This window comes from Triticum urartu, chromosome 5 (genome assembly GCF_003073215.2).
Source record: "Triticum urartu cultivar G1812 chromosome 5, Tu2.1, whole genome shotgun sequence".
Classification (NCBI taxonomy): domain Eukaryota; kingdom Viridiplantae; phylum Streptophyta; class Magnoliopsida; order Poales; family Poaceae; genus Triticum; species Triticum urartu.
The window spans coordinates 330,358,300-330,379,599 of NC_053026.1; the positions used below are offsets into that span (position 1 = coordinate 330,358,300).

At 43.0% G+C, this 21,300-nt stretch overlaps 2 protein-coding genes across 4 annotated transcripts; one reads left to right on the top strand and one right to left on the bottom strand.

Annotated features, from left to right (window-relative positions):
* Positions 1–1,269: 1,269 nt before the first annotated feature.
* Positions 1,270–11,375, top strand: LOC125508864 (kinesin-like protein KIN-4A). Of its 2 annotated transcripts, none has more exons than XM_048673658.1 (25): positions 1,270–2,132; positions 3,413–3,559; positions 3,920–4,069; positions 4,185–4,444; positions 4,659–4,846; positions 4,938–5,062; positions 5,238–5,274; positions 5,564–5,655; positions 5,784–5,897; positions 6,000–6,110; positions 6,335–6,428; positions 6,541–6,656; positions 7,041–7,136; positions 7,234–7,341; positions 7,419–7,535; positions 7,647–7,727; positions 8,096–8,167; positions 8,429–8,522; positions 8,625–8,656; positions 8,737–8,834; positions 8,937–9,017; positions 9,249–9,470; positions 9,810–9,966; positions 10,415–10,567; positions 10,657–11,375. In XM_048673658.1, the coding sequence occupies exons 1-25, from the start codon at positions 2,010–2,012 to the stop codon at positions 10,885–10,887; spliced, it is 3,099 nt and encodes a 1,032-aa protein (XP_048529615.1). In that variant the 5' UTR covers positions 1,270–2,009; the 3' UTR covers positions 10,888–11,375. The 2 variants fall into 2 exon arrangements, with proteins under 2 accessions (XP_048529615.1, XP_048529617.1); XM_048673660.1 differs by having other exon boundaries at positions 6,544–6,656.
* Positions 11,376–11,879: 504 nt separating this feature from the next.
* Positions 11,880–15,406, bottom strand: LOC125508865. Of its 2 annotated transcripts, none has more exons than XM_048673662.1 (4): positions 15,170–15,406; positions 14,820–14,927; positions 12,863–13,188; positions 11,880–12,135 (listed from the first exon to the last, which is right to left on the bottom strand). In XM_048673662.1, exons 1-3 carry the CDS (start codon positions 15,302–15,304, stop codon positions 12,898–12,900), a joined length of 534 nt encoding a protein of 177 aa, XP_048529619.1. In that variant the 5' UTR covers positions 15,305–15,406; the 3' UTR covers positions 11,880–12,135; positions 12,863–12,897. The 2 variants fall into 2 exon arrangements, with proteins under 2 accessions (XP_048529619.1, XP_048529618.1); XM_048673661.1 differs by having other exon boundaries at positions 11,880–12,139.
* Between the last annotated feature and the right edge of the window lie 5,894 nt (positions 15,407–21,300).

Sequence of the window (21,300 nt, forward strand, 5' to 3'; positions counted from 1 at the left end):
TAAGACTTCTTTCTTATTTGACCTTTTTACGTGTTTGACTCCGGTTTTACGCTAGACAACAGTGCCATGTCGTTTTTTTCTATGCATGTCATTTATTTCCTTCCTTTGTAGCTAGAAAAACTTGGAAAACTCAATTATACAAAAGAATAATATAAAATGCCCAGTAAAATGGAAATATTTCCAATGAAGAATCTGGTAAAAACATACAATTTTGAGAGTCTTTACGTTTTAGTTTCAAATTGCAATTTAGGGTTCAAAACTGAAAAGGTTACAGTAAATCCGGAATAATTCGGTGACCAATTGTCGTACAATTTGAGAGAAACGTGGTATTTTTTAGCTTAAAGAGAGAAAAGAGATGGCATGGTTGACACAACTGATTAGGATGAAACCGTAGTGAACCGGGTAAAAACCGGTCAATCGAAAAGGAAACTGGCATCCTGTCAAAACGGAAAAAGAGAAGAAAACATGTATTGTGAAGGATCTCTAGAAATTCCAGAGACGTAAATTGAATCAAAACAAAGAATGTAAAGCTAAATAAATAGCAATCCAAAGCAAGAAGACACGTGGAATACTTAAACATGTACTCCCTTCATTCACTATTATAAGATGTTCTAACTTTGTTTCTAAATCAAATGTATGTAGACACGTTTTAGTGTGTTTGTTAATTCATTTCAGTTCGTATGTATTCCCTCCATTTGGTAAATCTTGTCGTGATTTTAGCTCGAATTTTGAACTAAAACCACGACAAGAATTATGAATAAGTAGTTCAAATTGAAATATCCAAAACGTCTTGTTATACTAGTGAACGGAGGGACGTGATAGTAAAAAGGGCTTGCATGAATTTTTTTGGAAAATGGCTTGCACGAAAGAAGGCAGGGAGGGATTTTAGGAGCAATGACGTCCCAATTAAATTCAGGTCTCAAAGCTCCTGAAATTGCTAGCATGTCAAGAGGCAGGCAGGGAGACATGGCGCCTGCGAATCATACGCATCGGGCAGGGCAGGGAGAGTACCCGGAGCATATTTTCTTCAGCTGTTATACCAGTGTAGTGCGGTGGCTGGCTAACAACCATAGAGATGGGGCGTCCTTGTTGCAGGGACAGACAGACAGACACATAGTAGACATAGACAGCGGTAACAATCACAGAATTCACAGAATTCACAGCCAGGCAGCAGCGGCAGCAGCACTCTCCTCTCACTCACTCGCTCACCAAAAGCAGAAAAAGAAAGGAGAGATTAATAATTGTAATTGGTTAAAGGAGAGGCACACACCCCCACCTACACACCCAGCCCAGCACAGCACCGCATCGATCGTCCTCCTCCATTCGCATTGCATTTCCACCCACCACCAAACGCCCCCCGTTCCATCCCTCCCAAGAACACCACCACCAAGCAAGATCCAAGCCCCAAGATCGGCCTGGCTTCCTCGGAGCAAGAGCAGCATTTGTAGAGATCGGTGGAGCTGCGGCGGTTGGATCAGGGAGAGGGAGGGAGCGGCGTCTGGCGTGCCGGTGGTGGAAGTGCAAGTGGTTGCGCTCGCTTGCGCAGGAGTGAGGGTCAAGTTCCCCCGGAGCTTTTCTTTCTCCTTTTCCCTTTTCACCACACCATCCACCTGAAACCCATCTCCATCTGAATCCCCCAACTCCATCCATCCATCCATCCATCCTCCATAGTACACGGGTAGAGAGATACAGAGAGGGATTGCAGTACAACCCAAGAAACCATGATGGTGGTGTGGCAGGGGCAGGAGCAGGAGGATTGATCGGCGGTGCTAGCAGGAGTAGTAGTGGCCGCTGCTGTTACTCACCGGTCGCCATCCCCTCTTCCCTTTAATCCTTGCTTCACTCCTCCCCTCCCTCCTTCCCGCCTTGTCTTATTGCCTTGTTGCAAGAGAAGAAAAGGAACCCGGCCGCATTCCCAACAGCAGCACATCTTCTTCTCGGTTGGTGCGTCGCTTGTCGCGGTTGTGGTGGTGGTGGTTGTTGTTGTATGATCGGTGGCAGCAGACGAGATGACAATGGAGCACGGCGAGGATTGCTGCGTCAAGGTGGCGGTCCACGCCCGCCCGCTCATCGGCGACGAGAAGCTGCAGGGCTGTAAGGACTGCGTCACCGTCGTCCCCGGCAAGCCACAGGTATGAACGAGCTTTCTTCACTCAATTTACTAGGCTTTTCCCTCTGTTTCGCTCGGTATGATGGAAGTTTTGTGCTTGTGTTTGTGTTGTTTTCTCCCTCTCGTTCTTGTTTTTGGTTTCTTCATTCACTGGCGGCAGTGCATGTCTCAGTGCAGAGACAAGATAGATTGACTGCTGTTCAATCCAGTTCTGCCAGTACGATAAACTCTCTCGTGTTTTCTTATCTCACAAAAAAAGAAAGAAAGAGAAACCACACGGCTGCGTTTTTTTATTCATTTTGTTCCATAAAATTCAGAGACCGGATTGACATTTTTGGCCGATGTTTGAGGGTTTCAGCACCAGATTTCGGCAAGAAATAAATAAAAGAAAAGGACTTTCCATCTCCTCTGTTTCTCTCTGTCCGGTTCAAGAACAGCCGAGCTCACAAGAAACCAATCGATCCACCCCAATTTCGGCCATCAAGAACATCTCGAATTCAGCGACGAGAATCTAGGTTGCTTGCTTGCTTCCCCGATTTAGCCCGCCGTGACAGAGATGGGCGTGCCCCCTTTTTCCCTCCTCCTTTTTCGCCATCCCCTGGAGAAAAGAAATTTCCCCTGTCGGCAGTGCCAGAGTTGTTCATATCACATTTCTGGTGCGGAGTTGCGTCCGATCCTGATGGCGTTGGTGCTCTTCTTTATCTGGGCAGGAATCCTGTCTGCGTCACGCACTTGCGCTCCCGGCTGTTTGTTGATCCGGTCCCTTTCAGCTCTCCCAATTCAATCCAAGCTTGTTTCCATTTCTTCTTCGAGAAAGGTTTTTTTTATCATTTGTTAACCTCCCCCAAATTCTGATGGATTGGGTTCCCCGTTCCACCCTGAGCCTGGGTGAGTGAGATCTGGCTTATCTTACTTTCACCTATGTGGTAGTAGTAATATTTTATTTTCTCCTGTGATTCATCTGCATGCATCTCCAGCTGTCAGTGGCACATTCTTCCTCATCTTTCTTGGCTTTCCCACCAATCTCACCTTGATCTCTCTCCCTCTCTCTCTCTCTCTCTCTCTCTCTCTCTCTCTCTCTCTCTCTGTGTGTGTGTGTGTGTGTGTGTGTGTGTGATGATTTCTTTTTTGGTGAGGCAATTTTCGGGTCAAGAATCAAGATGGGTATTAGATGGAAAGTGACTTTCTTTCCGCCCAACTCTTTATTACTAGCGTTAGCAAGGCAATGATGAGATGCTGTTGTGGTAGTAGTAACTTGGACCTTTTTCTGTTGCTGAATGAATGAATGATGGGTGAATGCAGGTCCAGATCGGCACCCACTCCTTCACCTTCGACCACGTCTACGGCAGCTCCGGCACGCCGTCGACGGCCATGTTCGACGAGTGCGTGGCGCCGCTGGTGGAGGGCCTCTTCCAGGGCTACAACGCCACCGTGCTCGCCTACGGCCAGGTCAGTCGGTCAATCATTCATTTTTTTTCCATCCATCCCAGTCCCATGTGCCATTCATTCAGAGCAAAGACCCACATGATATGGTGCCTGGACCACCACGTTGGGGGGTGGCAAAAAGCCAGCAGCACATCATGTGGCGCTGCCGGAGCTGCAAACCCTTTTCTCCCAGTCCAGCTCACCTGCTTCTGCCATTATGGGGCTTTCTTGCTTGCCCCCACAAGCAAAACCCCAAGCAAATGTCGACTGTTCCTTTGGCAATTTATTTACGGTGGAGTCGAAATGATAAAACCCCGCAAAAATGCTGGTCATTTCATTTCAGGTCTAACTGTTTTCAATTTTTTTTCTTTTTCTTTTCGCTAGACGGGCTCGGGGAAGACGTACACCATGGGGACGGCGTGCAAGGAGGGGACGCACGTCGGGATCATCCCGCGAGCCATGGCGGCATTGTTCGACAAGATCGAGAAGCTGAAAAATCAAGTGGACTTCCAGCTACGCGTTTCCTTCATCGAGGTAAACACATGGGAAGCAATGCTCGAACCTGATCAAATGCAGTTGCCTCTCTGAACTGACAGACAGTCCCCTAGAGAATTTATTTGAATATGCTATAAACACTTGTCTTGGACAGATCCTGAAAGAAGAGGTGCGGGATTTGCTTGACCCTGCTACTGTTACTGCTGGCAAAGTTGAGAATGGCAATGGGCACACCGGGAAGTTGTCCGTGCCGGGGAAACCTCCGGTGCAGATTCGGGAGGGGTCAAACGGGGTCATAACCCTGTCGGGGTCGACCGAAGTGCATGTCACCACTCAGAAGGAAATGACCACATGCCTTGAACAAGGTTCGCTGAGCCGCGCCACTGGGAGCACCAACATGAACAACCAATCAAGGTTAGCAACATTGGCACAATCATCACTATCTTTTAAAAGATAAAGCCTTTTAATCACTCACTCATAACTGATTTGATGTGATGAAAAGAGAAAACAAGTAAACATCATTCAGATTAGACACGCGCAATCAGTGCTGGATACAGTTTCAGATTAGAGAATTATTCATGTTGTTTTAATCAACTTTATGCTTTTTTTTTGTTTCGGCATGTAATAGTCGTTCCCATGCCATCTTCACAATCACATTGGAGCAGATGCGCAAAGCAGACCCCATCATGGCATCAGATGGAATGCCTATTGAAGAGATGAATGACGATTATCTATGTGCCAAGCTCCACTTGGTAGATCTTGCGGGGTCGGAACGGGCCAAGAGAACTGGTTCAGATGGCCTTCGGTTCAAGGAAGGTGTGTACTTCGCATGTTTTTCTGTTTTAGACGACCATTGATGCATGATCTCGTCCCCAAACTAAAGGTAATTTATGCCTTGTGTCACCAGGTGTTCACATCAACAGAGGACTTCTGGCCCTTGGCAACGTCATAAGTGCTCTTGGAGATGAGAAAAAGAGGAAAGAAGGTGCACATGTACCTTACCGGGACAGCAAACTCACTCGCCTTCTGCAGGTTATATTCTTCTCATGCAACTGAACAGATGTGGCCTTTAAGTGCCATTGATTTCATTGCTATGTTCTGTTAAATAGGATCAGGTCAACTGCTGCTTCAGCATCAGATGTGGTTTACTATATTATCTTTTGTCCTAATACTAACTACTTCTTATCCATTTCTGTTTTGTGAACAGGACTCACTCGGTGGAAACAGCAAGACTGTAATGATAGGTAACTCATTTTACTGGATACCACTTAATTTCTTATTCTTAATGTTTACAATAATAAGTGCCGATCTCCCACAATATCTAAAGTTCTGTAAAAGTTCCAGAATTGGCATATCAAGGTTCAAAATGTATCATCTCAAAATGTATGAATCCCATGATATGATTTAGTCATTTCATTTAATTTATTTCAAAGGAAAGACCAGTTCTTATATATGGTCGTTAAGCTTATATTTTACTAACTGGCCCGACTGAACTTACATTGAACTGACTTATGTCTATATTCTCTCCTGCAGCCTGTATTAGCCCAGCAGATATTAATGCTGAAGAAACACTGAACACATTGAAATACGCTAACCGGGCACGTAATATTCAGAACAAACCAATTGTGAGTTTGTCATCTTTAGCCTCCCTAGAAACATATCAGACATGTACCTACACTTTCTTTATTAAATTGATAAGCTTTTCTCCCTGATGGTTACTTGACTTTTTGCTATTTGCTTCCCTGATTTCCAGGTCAACAGGAATCCTATTGCTGATGAGATGAAAAGGATGCGCCAGCAACTCGAGTACTTGCAAGCAGAGCTAGTTTTAGCTCGCGGAGGAGGAGTAGGATCAGATGATGTTCAGGTAAATGTTTTACAATCTGTTTGCAATGTCATCAGCAAAATTTGGACTGTGGAACGCAGTCACTCGCACTAAGAATTGGAATAACAAGATATCAATTTTCAGGGTCTCAGGGAAAGGATCTCATGGCTTGAACACACAAATGAAGACCTTTGCCGGGAACTTTATGGCCTTCGCAACCATGTTCACAGTGATCCATGCGAACCTGAACTACATGTATGTCAATTATACTTCTTAAGCCTGTTTTTGGAAATTTTACATTTGTGAACAATGATATACTTGCACTTCCACTGCTCCTTTCACACTATATGTATGTTCTCACAAAGGGAAAACGAGAAACAACATAACATTATTATCTACTACTTTGTTTTCCATGTAGTTACACTTGAAATTTTATAGCTAGACCATATGTATCTCACTTGTTTTACTCTTTGTTTCAGAAAACTGTAAGTGGCTACACCAAAGGTGAAGGGCTCAAACGAAGCTTGCAAAGTACGGAGCCATTTGATGTCCTTATGACTGATTCTGTACGAGGTAATCTTAGAATCTTGTAGTTCTTTGGTTGCTTCTCAAACCATGACTAAATCTCGAATTTATCTTTGTTTTCTTGCTATGCTTGTATGGCACTAATTGTCCCTACCTGCAGAAGGCAACCCTAAAGATATTGACGATGAAGTAGCCAAAGAATGGGAACACACAATGCTGCAGGATAGCTTAGGCAAAGAGTTGAATGAATTAAACAAACAACTGGAGAAAAAGGAGGTATGCAACGCGGACACTGAAAACTATTTCACCATGTACATAAAATAACCGTTTAAAAATCAATAAAATGTATACGAGTTAATGTTCACGCACACATGAATATGCATTCACTTCCCCAACCCTTTGTTTTGTGGCCTTCTGTTCTATACTAGGATCAGCGGCAAAGCCAACCTTGTCCTTGTCTTGGTAAAGTTGATTTCAAAATGCATGATTCATGAGGTTGTGAAGGTCATTAATTGTGTGCCAATGATTACTATATTAACTTGAAAGAGCAACACATTATACATACATTATTCTGATCTGTTTCCTGAGTTAACTTTACTCTTGCATTCTGATTATGCTTGCCAATAACCTTACCACAAATTTGTCCCGAACACTTTGCAGTCTGAGATGAAAGGGTATGGGCATGATACTGTTGCACTTAAGCAACACTTTGGAAAGAAACTTATGGAACTTGAAGAAGAGAAAAGAGCTGTACAGGTTTGTCATAAAATCTTCAAACTACTATACTCAGTCAAAAACAGTTGCATATCCACGAAAAATGCTAATCTTACAAGGAAATTTGAACACGTTTCAGAAAGAGAGGGACAGGTTGTTGGCTGAAGTTGAAAGCCTAAATGCAGATGGGCAGACACATAAGGTGCGAGATGCCCAACTGCAAAAACTTAAAACCTTTGAAGCACAGGTAAATGGTTCTTCTTAATGTGTTCTAGTAATTTTCACAATCTAGTACATGTTAGTCATAAAATACCGGACCTGCAGATTCTAGAACTCAAGAAAAAGCAGGAGAGCCAAGTTCAACTTCTGAAAGAAAAGCAGAAGAGTGATGAAGCTGCTAAGAAACTGCAAGAGGAAATCCATTTTATAAAGTCACAGAAGGTTGCCTTTCCTTTGTCAGCTTGTCTGTGATAACTGCATCATTTTCTACATCATTTCTATGTATTGTTAATAATACTTCATTCATATTAATGCAATCTTTTATGGTTTCAGGTTCAACTACAACACAAGATCAAACAAGAAGCAGAACAGTTCCGGCAATGGAAGGCTTCCCGTGAAAAAGAACTTTTGCAGGTATGGATAGTTCGTTGCATAGTTAGTGCAAATACTGCAGAATTACTGTGTGGCAGATTCTAGTTCAATCCAAATGTGGTCCATGTAACAATGATGGGCATTTTTATCATAGCTTACTTAGATATCCATGCTTCTCTTTGTTTGCAGGGGCACCCTAGCACATGAACAAAACGTATTTTCAGAAATGATTTACTTCTAATTCTATAATATGGCCTTTAAAAATGTTGAATAAGATTAAGTTAGATATTTAGACTTGGTATGCATGCAGTGTTTATGATGCTTCTGTTGTAATATTTTTTATAGATGGAATCGGATATTCCAGAGGTCATTTTGAGAAGCATGGTTTTCATTCTGTTTCCTATGTGCAGTTGCGGAAGGAGGGACGAAGAAATGAGTATGAACGCCACAAACTTCAAGCACTTACTCAGAGGCAAAAATTGGTAAGTTTGGCATGCTTGTTTTTGTTGATCCGGTGCTTACTGAGTAGTCATGTCCCTTCAAGACTGATAAATGCCAAAACCAACAAATACGATTAAGGACATAACTAGCAAAAGGCTCTTTATATACTCCCTCTAATCCATAATAAGTGTTGGAGTTTTGAACTGAGATTGAACCTTAGTTCAAAGCTGCGACACTTATTTTGGATTGGAGGGAGTATTATATATCAGTTGAATAACAATACGGCACTTTTTGTACTATAGGTTCTTCAAAGGAAGACTGAAGAAGCTGCCATGGCTACCAAAAGGCTGAAAGAGATACTTGAAGCTCGGAAATCTTCAGGGCGTGATAATTCAGGTACCTCTCTCAGTCTCTCTGCATCATGACATTATTATTTGCAGCATAATTAATACTTCCTATCTAACAACACTCCATTGTTCTTCTTTCCTCCAAAAATAGCTGGCATGAATGGCACTTCTCCTGGCTCTCATGTAAGATTTATTCATACTTGCCCTATAAATTCCGATGTTTATTTCGCACATACCCCTCAACATATTCTTTTGTAAAACAGATGAGTGAGAAATCGTTGCAAAAGTGGCTAGATCAAGAGTTAGAAGTCATGGTTCATGTCCACGAAGTCCGAAACGAATACGAGAAACAGTCTCAATTGTATGTGTTGTGTGGTTCATTTTTGCTACTCAATTGTTTATTGCAGATACAGTTTACATTTTTTGCATAATTTATGACTTTCAAAATAATATGGTTTTAAAGGCGTGCTTTACTTGGCGAGGAGCTTGCCATTTTGAAGAAAGAAGATGCTAGTCCGCCAAGAGGGAAGAATGGAAACTCAAGGTAATTGTTCTCTCCTTGTTTTCTTATGTACTCAAGGTATCTTTCCATCACATATCTATTTATTATCACAGTAGTTTTAGCCCATATAAAATAAGTTTCCTGTTACTGTGTCCAGATCTACAATCCAATTTCCTGTAAATACGATTGAACATATTTAGTTCGCAATTTCCCATACTGTATTCAGGACTTCTAAATGGCCATGCATGTCTTGACTGCAACTCTTTTTCGCAGGACAAATACCTTGTCACCAAATGCCCGACAAGCTAGGATAGCATCACTTGAGAGCATGGTCACAATCTCTTCAAATACTCTTGTCGCGATGGCTTCTCAACTTTCAGAGGCTGAGGAAAGAGAGCGTACTTTCTCGGGGCGTGGTCGTTGGAATCAGTTGCGGTCAATGGGAGAAGCAAAGAGTTTGCTGCAGTACATCTTTAGTGTTGCTGCGGATGCAAGGTTATTATGGCATCTTCATGGTTTCATACTATGGCATCAACTTCTGTGAAGGAAACAAAATATCATCCATCATCCATACTGCTTAGACTTCATCATTTGTAGACCCTGAAACTAAAAACACCCTTCTTTTCTAAGAGATAGCTGATAGTAAACCCAAACTTAAAATTTTGGTTTATCATTTTCTTTCAAGAGTTACAATATGTCATGGATGAATGAAACGGAGACACTTAGCCTTTTTGTGATTTTTTTTCCTTCTGAAAGTTCGATTCTTTCGAAGCCAACTTCATTAATATATTATCTTGAAACAAAGAGTGATATTCTCTTTGTTGCTGAAAACAGATGTGAAGTAAGGGAAAAAGAAATTGAGATCAAGGAAATGAAGGAGCAAATGACGGAGCTTGTGGGCATCCTTCGACACAGTGAATCACGCAGGAGGGAACTTGAAAAGCAGAGCAAGCAGAAAGAGCAGACAGCTCCCATGGCTACTACTCCTCCGGTGCGATTTCTCACAGCTTGCAACCATATGAATCCTTCAAACCATACATTTGATCTATGAACAGCATGGATAAACATCTACTCCCTTTTCTCCCAAATATATATAATTTTTAGATTCTATTTCTATGATAGTCCAACATTTTCAGATATTTACCACCAATACAGAGAGAATTGTCGACATTAACAACAACAACAAATTGATACTAGTAGGACCATAATGGAATATACTTTAATAATATACAATCATCTATTTTAAAAGAAGCATGTTTTCAAATAATTCGTTTGGTAATGTGTCCAAGACGATCTACATTTAGGGTCAGACTGACTATAACACAGCTTAGAGTTTTCATGAAAAAAAAACAATTGCTACAAGACATGGGACCTGATTTTGATCATGGACATTCGACATATAGCGTGCAATTTTTAATGAATTTCCATAAACCTTGTAGGGAAGTGTAAATGGCTCCGCGAAGCACACTGCGGATGACTCCAACACACCACTATCCCCGGTTGCAGTTCCTGCACAGAAGCAGCTGAAGTACTCTGCTGGAATTGTAAATAGCCCCAGCAAAGGCGTAGCTGCATCGAACAAACAACTCAAGGTTTTACATCTTACAGCCTGATAGCTCCTTTTGCCTTGCCATGTCTCTCTGTCTCATATACATTTTCTGGTTGATGATCTTCAATGCAGATGGTTCCTATCGCGCAGTTGCCTGTCGGCAAGAAGGTTTCGATATCAGGACAATCAGGAAAACTGTGGAGATGGAAAAGGAGCCACCACCAGTGGCTACTGCAGTTCAAGTGGAAGTGGCAGAAGCCCTGGAAACTGTCCGAGATGATCCGCCACAGCGATGAAACGATCACGAGGGCCAGGCCCAGACCCCAGCTACTTATCACTCATAAACCTCAGAAAGTGATGTGAAACGGGCTTCTCTTTTTTCTCCGGCTTCACATTGACTGACACGGTTGGTTCACGGACCTACACAGCTAACAATGCGGCTAAAGGCTTGATGGGATCTCCTTCGTGCTTCGTTTTTACCTAGCCACGGGATCGACAAGTATATGTAGGGTGACTTGTCTTTGGGTGTAAATTTCCTGTGCCTATAAAGTGAGATGTGAATGTAGAGGTGGTGGAGTTAGTGAGTGAGTGAGTGGCCACCATTCTTCCTGGAAGAAGTGAGCGCGAGGTTTCATGTTTCAGCCGTCCTTGGTCTGACTGGAGAGATGCCAACGGTTGGTGTGTTCTTCTACATAAAGATTTGCAAGAAGGATGGTGGAAGTTGGATGCCTTGTGCTTGTTTCCTTTATAGTATTATTTTCTGTATGTTGGTACTGAAAGTGGCAAGTCGAATGACTCTGGTTTGGTTTGTTAGGAATTATATATTGGTCTGACACAGCAACTTGTGCCCCTGTATTTGTCACCTCTTGCGTTGTGCTGTGCATCGGCGATGTTACGAGTTATTGCAGGTTACATTCAACCAAACCTTTACTACTAAAAATGATAGGAATAAGCGAGGATATACTGCAACTTCGCTTATTGCTCAGTCAACGTACATCAGAGAACACACAGAGAAGGAAAACTAGTTGCAGAAAGGGAACAAGAAAAACAGATATTGCTCTAAACTTCTAAAGTAAAATGGCTGCGTGCTTCAAATCCTTGTATGTGCCACTGCAAAAGGGAAACTGAAACCGTCTACTGCAACTCGTTATGTCAACGCGTGCGTCTGAGTCCAGCATGTCAATGACACAAGGCGAGTTTACAGAACTTTACGGCGGAATACTGGGATTTATATGATCCCATCAAGGAGTTAAGGCAGTGGTTAAATATCAAAGTAGGATGGGAAAAGTACTCGACGGAGAGCAATTTGCAATAGCATTCTGTACTTGATGATACTACTATAAACTCACTCCAAGTAAGAGATCAATCAATAATATTTCAAACATCTTTTTCGTATCAAAATATTCATAGTAATGACAGTCGAAGCTAGGACATTTTAGTTCTTGACTGGCAGCATCGATGCTGTTCTTAAATGCAAATAGCGCTGGTCAAACTATATGTGCTGTGTTAACTTAGTGCTTACTCCTATATATAGTACACTTAAATTACTAATACAGCATTGCCAATACTTCAGACGACCTCAACAACCACCCAGCAAAGTCAGCTATGTGCCTGCCTGTCATAACAATTAACAAGAGCAGCATAAGGTAAGCATTTATTTAGATAAAAAGAACAGCCATAGCACCGAAAACAAAATTTCATAAATTGGATAAAAAGTTTGTATACACTAATGGAAGTCGGTTAACTCTTAAAAAAATCATATCATCCAGTCAAAAAGGTTTATTTATGTTCATACAAGAGTTTTATAGGCTTGGTGCAAACAAAACTGACGACCTCCATTCTTTTACGGTAGTGTTGTGCACGTGTAGATGTGTCTGGTTTACAATGTGTGCAGTCTTGCGTTCACCGTTCAAACTAGACCACACTTTTGTGTTCACAACCAAGGAAACCGTAAGTTCTACAGTAAGCATGTAGCAAGCTGCTTACAGCGATAAGCAGACAGTAGGTCCATCCTGCAAAACTGATATCCTTCAGTCATGAGGTTTATATTCACAGATGAGTTCTTGGTACAAACAAAACTGATGACCTCCATTCTTTTAGGGTACTATCGTACACGTCTTGATGTATCTGGCTTACAATGTGTTTAGTCTTGCGTTCACCGTTCAAACTATATCACACTTCTGCATTTTCGACTAAGGAAATCGTAAACTCTACAGCAAGCATTTACCATTGAATCCAAAACGCGCAAGTATGGCAAGAGATACGAAGTTACTCACTCGTAGCAATTAGGCTATGAGCATCAAATTAAAGTCAACAAAAAGGAGATCAGAAACATCACCAGTTAAGTGGGGCTTCATTTCACATTCCATCCACTCAGCCGCTTCCTGGGATTGGAGCATGCGTCGCCTGTCGTCGACTGGCGAGGTATTCTTCATAGTCCGAATCACTCTCAGATTCGCTAATCCATCCATAGCAGGGACGCCTTGCTCTACTAGTTCCTGTAGCTGCAGGATGTGCCATTGTAGCCTCAGGAGCAGGCGGGTCGATGGGCATAGGGTCTGCTCCCTCAACTGATAACTCAGCCCCAGGTGGCATCTCATTGTGCATGTCCACAATTGGCATGTCACTTGCTGTTGGTGCCTCAGAGATTGCTGCTTCCTTTTGCTGCATTACACACCAACCAAGACCAGTTAAGAATTGCACCCAAAGCCTCAGTTTAGAGCTAAACATGAAATTATATCACAACAGCTGAACTAAAGTTTGGTACAACAGGGAACACACTTTTGTCAACCCAGAATGCATATACAAATATACTCCATGGTGAAGCATATTTGGCTACCCAACAATTCATCTGACACTGAAGCACGACTCCAGTTCTAACTCAAAGACATCCAAACAACTTATATTCAAGAGATTCAATTCCAATTGCCTAATTATGGGCTCAATTCCATGAACCAGACAGGGTTAAAAAGGGAATTCTATTGCTTCATGATAGAACACAACTTAAAATGCACGACCCAGTTCACCAGCCAACTGTAACAGCATAAATGTAGAAATCAAACAAATAATTCGTTTTCCTCTGGCTTTTTATGTATAACTAAGCTTGTATGTCAAGAACGCACCGAAATGTAAAAGGTAATTACCAGAAAACAAGGAAATTATGAGAGAACGTATGGACAATCAAGGGTGAAGAAATCAACAGCAAGAAAAAATGCATCAATCATGGAAATAAATGAACCCTACTAGATTCCATTTTCGCCTACTCAACTTCCGTATACCATGTTATTCTAACACTAGAGAGCTTTTTCGTGAATAATACATAACTACAGCTAACCTAACTAAAACAGCAAGCAATGGGCAAAGAACGTGTTAGTTTGTAAACACTTGGACCAAAACCTGAAGCCTAAGGGCATCTCTAGCAGATCCCTCAAAAGTTATATGTGAGAGAGCAATTTCTGTTTTGAGGGTGCTATCTAGCAGATCCCTCAAACCTTTACTTCCTCAAAAAATTGACTTTGTATCCCTTAAAAGTTTCCCCAATTGCCTATTTTTAGTCCAGAGAAGCCACTTCTCAGGATAAGAGCATCTCTGACTGATCCCCTATAATTTAGGGGAAACACCCGAGTATATTTGGAGTATATTATAAGGAGTTAGAGGGTGGCCGTTTCTAACTGATCCTCTATATTTAAGTCCCTACAAAAATTCTGCTCAATTCTTTTAGCCTTGTAACATACATTTCAAACAATTGCATACTATTTCATCAATCATCTAAGGATCTGCTAGATTTAGAAAAGTTTAATCCCTTAAAAATTATAAGGAAATGAGATAAGAGATACATTTTGGACTTTTAGGATAGGGAATCTGCTAGAGATGCCCTAACATACAATAGAGTAGCCTTCATAACTTAGTGTGCTGCTACTTATGGAAAGAAATTAACGAACGAATTGTATGGATAAAAAAGAAGTTGCATCAACGAGCTATAATGATTAACTACTAGAGAACAAACTTATATCTTTGTTATGAAATGAAATGCATCCCTCCAATTTTCTTTAAACCGTGAAAAGGAATTCCCAATTTCCAATGCATTGGGAAACTGTGTACATGTTGTCACTTGGAATACATTAAAAGTGCAGATCAGTCGACCCAAAAAGTAAGGTCGGGAACATGAAGATTATTTGTGTTTCTTTTAGAGAAAGAGGCAAATCAAATTGATGGATGAAACATGAAAAATAAGCAGGAACAAGAATCACACGTGTGAGATAGGCGCAAGAAGTGCAATTGAGAAGGGAGCTCACTTTAGGCTCCTGCTGCTGCTCTTCCTGCTCCTGCTTCTCAAATAGCGCGTCCTGCACGACCCGGTAGTCATCTTCCTTCAGGAACGACGAAGCATCCTCACCATAGACCTGATTAGATTAGACCACCAAATCATGACCTTGGAACCACAAGGAAGAATCTCACGAACTAGTGTCGATCGACCAACTCCTCAATCAGTCGAGGAAACCGCGGTAATAGAGAAAGGGAAGAAGCAACATCGATGCTCCCAGCAGAATGCCGATCTCTGGGACAGTCCTCGAGGTTATTGAACCCAACATAACACTGGGATTCGGGTACGACAGAGAGGCGGAAAAGGGCGAAGGAAGGGAACCTCGATGAGTTGCCCGACGGTGCTGCGGATGTCGGCCTCGGCGTAGCCCATCCGTCCGAAGTGGTCGATGGCCCCGCGCATCAGGCGGTCCGCCTGCGTCGGCGGCCCGCGCCCGCGCCCGCGCCGCCCCGACATTGCTGGGCTTTTCCTCTTCTTCTCTTTGTGAACTTGGGGTTTTCCTCTCGTTGGCTGTAGAGTAAATAATGGGGAATGGCTCGCAGGGCTTTTGCGTGAGGTTGTGTCAGCAAAGCTTTGCCCACGCACCGTTTCTGAACCGTTGGATCTGTAGAGGAAGGTTAGGATCCATCCCCGGTGTCTAATTTCTTGTGTGAAATGAAATCACCCTGAAATCAGAAGATTTAGGCCAGATTTGTAATGTGGTAATTGGAAAAGTGTAGAAATACAAAAAAAATATATGCTATGACTTGCTGAATTCACATGAAACAAAACCACGGAATTATTGAGAATAAACCCCTTTTTCCAAGGGAGGGTCTTGGGCTGGGGCTACTCCAGCCCAATTACTATCTTCATGTTTTTGTTTGTCATGAAAGGATTTATGATTTTTAAGGGATATTCAAATTATGAATCATTTTCATCGTTGATGTATCATCAAAACTATGTCTTATTGGAATATATTTAAGAGATGTTCTTTATACTATATTATTGCTCTTTCGCGAGATGTGGAGTATCAGTTATTAACGGGAAGAGATACGATGGAATTGCCACACCAATTGGGGCGTCGGGCTCATGTATATTTATAGCATATGTGCATGTTGTCTTGCAAGGCAATAATACAATCAGTCATGCCAACCAAATATTGACAGGATCGATTGAAAAGATTGACTAAGCCGACAGGCAAAATGTATGCGAAATAAATCGGTAGGGTGGCGATCTATGCGAGAGAGAAAATCAAAGGAGTTCGTTCGATGAGGATCATTCGACTCGGGGGTCGTCTGTATCTGTCTCTAAATTTACACACTTCATTCATGAACTTCTTCCGTTTTCGATATAAATTTATAGGAGGCATTAGTTCCTTGAGATATATTGACATTAATTATCAAAATTCATCAAAAGAGTTAGATGAACTTTCACCCTACACTTCCGCACTACCACTAGTGCAGAAAAGCCTACTAGCGGCATTAGGAAAACATCGTTAGTGGCGCGGATGGGGAACGCTGCTAGTATCACCCCGCTGATAATACTTAGTAGTGGCCAACATGATATTGGTGGTGTCGGCTACCAACATCGGTGACAACTTCGGTACCTATGGTGTTGGTAGGCCAATGCTACATGTACTTATAGTATTTGTGGCGTACACTTACCTTCAACGGTACTATAAAGTATGACAGAATAAAAAATGCATTGCATATGAAATCACATTATTTTACATAATTGCATTGCATATGAAGTCATATTGCATTATAAAATTGGATTGCATATAAAAATCACATTACATTATATAATCAAGTGCATTGGCGCCGGTTGTGTCGGATCGAGGGTTCCAGCAAACCCTGGAGGTTCGAACACTTGGGTGCGCACGAAGATCTCTCTCTCTCTCTCTCACTCACTCTCGTGACGATCTCTAGGCCTAGCTCGCTGAACCCAAGGAACAAAAGACACGAGAGTTTATACTGGTTCGGGCCACCGTTGTGGTGTAATACCCTACTCTAGTGTGATGTGGTGGATTGCCCTGTAGGCTGAGGATGAACTAGTACAAGGGAAGAACAGCCTCCTGAGGAGAAGTGCTCTTTAGCTCGGTGAGCTTGTGTGTGTGAGGATGGTCTGAATGATCCGTCCCTTACTAAGGTGGTGGCTAGTTCTATTTATAGAGGCCCTGGTTCTCTTCTCAAATGTTTAGGCGGGAAGGGATCCCACAATGGTCAATTTTGAAGGGAGACAACCAGTACAAGTTATCCTGATAAAAGGTGGTCTTCGCCTGCCAAAGGCTCTGGTGGTGACGCCGCCGTGGGCTCCGCGGTGACCTCCGTCCTGCCGTCCTGCTGGTCTTGGTCTTATTGCACCGATATGGAAACCTTCGCCTGATGCCTCGGGACTCCTCGCCTGCGCTTCCCTCTTTAGCATCAAAGAGGAAACTGGCACCCTGCACCCGCTGGCGCCCGCCTGACCTTGGTCGTCATGGCTCACGTCACACGGACCTCCCGAGGTGCACCTTGCATAGATATCTCCGCTCCTCAGGAGCCAGCCTAGCGAGGCCGTCCCGTAGGAGGTCTTGGTGTCGTCCGCCTCGCGAGGCTCAGCCCCTCGCGAGGGTCTTGAGTGGTTTCTGGTGAAGATGGGTCGTACCAGGCCGCTGGATGAGCCACGCCCTGGGCCGCAGGCAGGCAAGTCTAGGTACCCCCGTTCCCAGGACGCTGACAGTACCCCCGTTAGAGACCCCACCCATATGTACGTACGTGGCCATATTTACTTTCTTGCATCCTGGCTGTACGTATGTGTACATGCTACGTGCGCGTCTCTACTACGACACGTGCCCTTCCTAAAGGAAATATACCTAGAGGCAATAATAAAGTTATTATTTATTTCCTTATTTCATGATAAATGTTTATTGTTCATGCTAGAATTGTATTAACCGGAAACATAATACATGTGTGAATACATAGACAAACATAGTGTCACTAGTATGCCTCTACTTGACTAGCTCATTGATCAAAGATGGTTATGTTTCCTAACCATAGACATGAGTTGTTATTTGATCAATGGGATCGCATCATTAGGAGAATGATGTGATTGACTTGACCCATTCCGTTAGCTTAGCACTTGATCGTTTGTTTACTACTATTGCTTTCTTCATGACTTACACATGTTCTTATGACTATGAGATTATGCAACTCCCGAATACCGAGGAACACTTTGTGTGCTACCAAACGTCACAACGTAACTGGGTGATTATAAAGGTGCTCTACAGGTGTCTCCGATGGTACTTGTTGAGTTGGAATAGATCAAGATTAGGATTTGTCACTCCGACTATCGGAGAGGTATCTCTGGGCCCTCTCGGTAATACACATCACTATAAGCCTTGCAAGCATGATAACTAATGCGTTAGTTACGGGGTGATGTATTACAGAACGAGTAAAGAGACTTTCTAGTAACGAGATTAAACTAGGTATTGGATACCGACGATCGAATCTCGGGCAAGTAATATACCGATGACAAAGAGAACAACGTATAGTGTTGTGCGGTTTGACCGATAAAGATCTTCGTAGAATATGTAGGAACCAATATGAGCATCCAGGTTCCGCTATTGGTTATTGACCGGAAACGTGTCTCGGTCATGTCTACATAGTTCTCGAACCCGTAGGGTCCGCACGCTTAAAGTTCTGTGACGATCGGTTTTATGAGTTTATATGTTTTGATGTACCGAAGGTAGTTCGGAGTCCCGGATGTGATTACGGACATGACGAGGAGTCTCAAAATGGTCGAGGCATAAAGATTTATATATGGGAAGCCTATATTTGGATATCAGAAGTGTTCTGGGTGAAATCGGGATTTTACCGGAGTACCGGGGGTTACCGGAACCCCCTCGGGGGTTTAATGGGCCAAGATGGGCCTTAGTGGAAGAGAGGAGGGGCTGCCAGGGCAGGCCGCACGCCCCCTCTCCCTCTAGTCCGAATTGGACAAGGAGGGGGGGCGGCGCCCCCTTTCCTTCCTCTCTCCCTCCTCCTTCCCCCTTCTCCTATTCCAACTAGGAAAGGAGGGAGTCCTACTCCCGATAGGAGTAGGACTCCTCCTGGCGCGCCTCCTCTTGGCTGGCTGCCTCTTCCCCCTTCCTCCTTTATATACGGGGCACCTCTAGACACACAAGTTGATCATTGAGATCTCTCCAGCCGTGTGCGGTGCCCCCCTCCACCATAATCCACCTCGGTCATACTGTAGCGGTGTTTAGGCGAAGCCCTGCTGCGGTAGCTTCATCAACATCATCATCACTCCATCGTGCTGATGAAACTCTTCCTCGAGCTCTACTGGATCGTGAGTTCATGGGACATCACCGAGTTGAACGTGTGCTGAACGCGGAGGTGCCGTACGTTCGGTGCTGAGGATCGGTCGATCGTGAAGACGTACAACTACATCAACCGCGTTGTCATAACGCTCCCGCTTAACGGTCTACGAGGTCACGTGGACGACACTCTCCCCACTCGTTGCTATGCATCACCATGATCCTGTGTGTGCGTAGGAAAATTTTGAAATTACTACATTCCCCAACAGTGGTATCAGAGCCAGGTTTTATGCGTTGATGTTATATGCACGAGTAGAACACAAGTGAGTTGTGGGCGATACAATTCATACTGCTTACCAACATGTCATACTTTGGTTCAGCGGTATTGTTGGATGAAGCGGCCCGAACCGACATTACGCGTACGCTTACGCGAGACTGGTTCTACTGACGTGCTTTGCACACAGGTGGCTGGCGGGTGTCATTTCTCCAACTTTAGTTGAACCGAGTGTGGCTATGCCCGGTCCTTGAGAAGGTCAAAACATCACCAACTTGACGAACTATCGTTGTGGTTTTGATGCGTAGGTAAGAACGGTTCTTGCTCAGCCCGTAGCAGCCACGTCAAACTTGCAACAACAAAGTAGAGGACATCTGACTTATTTTTGCAGGGCATGTTGTGATGTGATATGGTCAAGACACGATGCTATATTTATTGTATGAGATGATCATGTTTTGTAACGGAGTTATCGGCAACTGGCAGGAGCCATATGGTTGTCACTTTATTGTATGCAATGCAGTCACCCTGTAATTGCTTTACTTTATCACTAAGCGGTAGCGATAGTCATAGAAGCAATAGTTGGCGAGACGATAACGATGCTACGATGGAGATCAAGGTGTCGCGCCGGTGACAATGGTGATCATGACAGTGCTTCGGAGATGGAGATCACAAGCACAAGATGATGATGGCCATATCATATCACTTATATTGATTGCATGTGATGTTTATCCTTTATGCATCTTATTCTGATTTGTTTGATGGTAGCATTATAAGATGATCTCTCACTAAATTTCAAGATAAAAGTGTTCTTCCTGAGTATGCACCGTTGCCAAAGTTCATCGTGCCGAGACACCACATGTTGATCGGGTGTGATAAGCTCTACGTCCATCTACAATGGGTGCAAGCCAGTTTTGCACACACAGAATACTCGGGTTAAACTTGATGAGCCTAGCATATGCAGATATGGCCTCGGAACACTGAGACCGAAAGGTCGAGCGTGAATCATATAGTAGATATGATCAACATAGTGATGTTCACCATTGAAAACTACTCCATTTCACGTGATGATCGGTTATGGTTTAGTTGATATGGATCATGTGATCACTTAGATGATTAGAGGGATGTCTATCTAAGTGGGAGTTCTTAAGTAATATGATTAATTGAACTTAAATTTATCATGAACTTAGTACCTTATAGTATTTTGCTTATCTATGTTGTTGTAGATAGATGACCCGTGCTGTTGTTCCGTTGAATTTTAATGCGTTCCTTGAGAAAGAAAAGTTGAAAGATGATGGTAGCAATTACACGGACTGGGTCCGTAACTTGAGGATTATCCTCATTGCTGCACAGAAGAATTACGTCCTGGAAGCACCGCTGGGTGCCAGGCCTGCTGCAGATGCTGCTGACAACGTTAAGAACGTTTGGCAGAGTAAAGCTGATGACTACTCGATAGTTCAGTGTGTCATGCTTTACGGCTTAGAACCAGGACTTCAACGACGTTTTGAACGTCATGGAGCATATGAGATGTTCCAGGAGTTGAAGTTAATTATTTCAAGCAAATGCCCGGATTGAGAGATATGAAGTCTCCAATAAGTTCTATAGCTGCAAAATGGAGGAGAATAGTTATGTCAGTGAGCATATACTCAAAATCTCTAGGTATCATAATCACTTGACTCAACTGGGAGTTAATCTTCCTGTTGATAGTGTCATTGACAGAGTTCTTCAATCACTGCCGCCAAGCTACAAAAGCTTCGTGATGAACTATAATATGCAAGGGATGAATAAGACTAGTCCCGAGCTCTTCGCGATGCTAAAGGCTGCGGAGGTAGAAATCAAGAAGGAGCATCAAGTGTTGATGGTCAATAAGACCACCAGTTTCAAGAAAAAGGGCAAAGGGAAGAA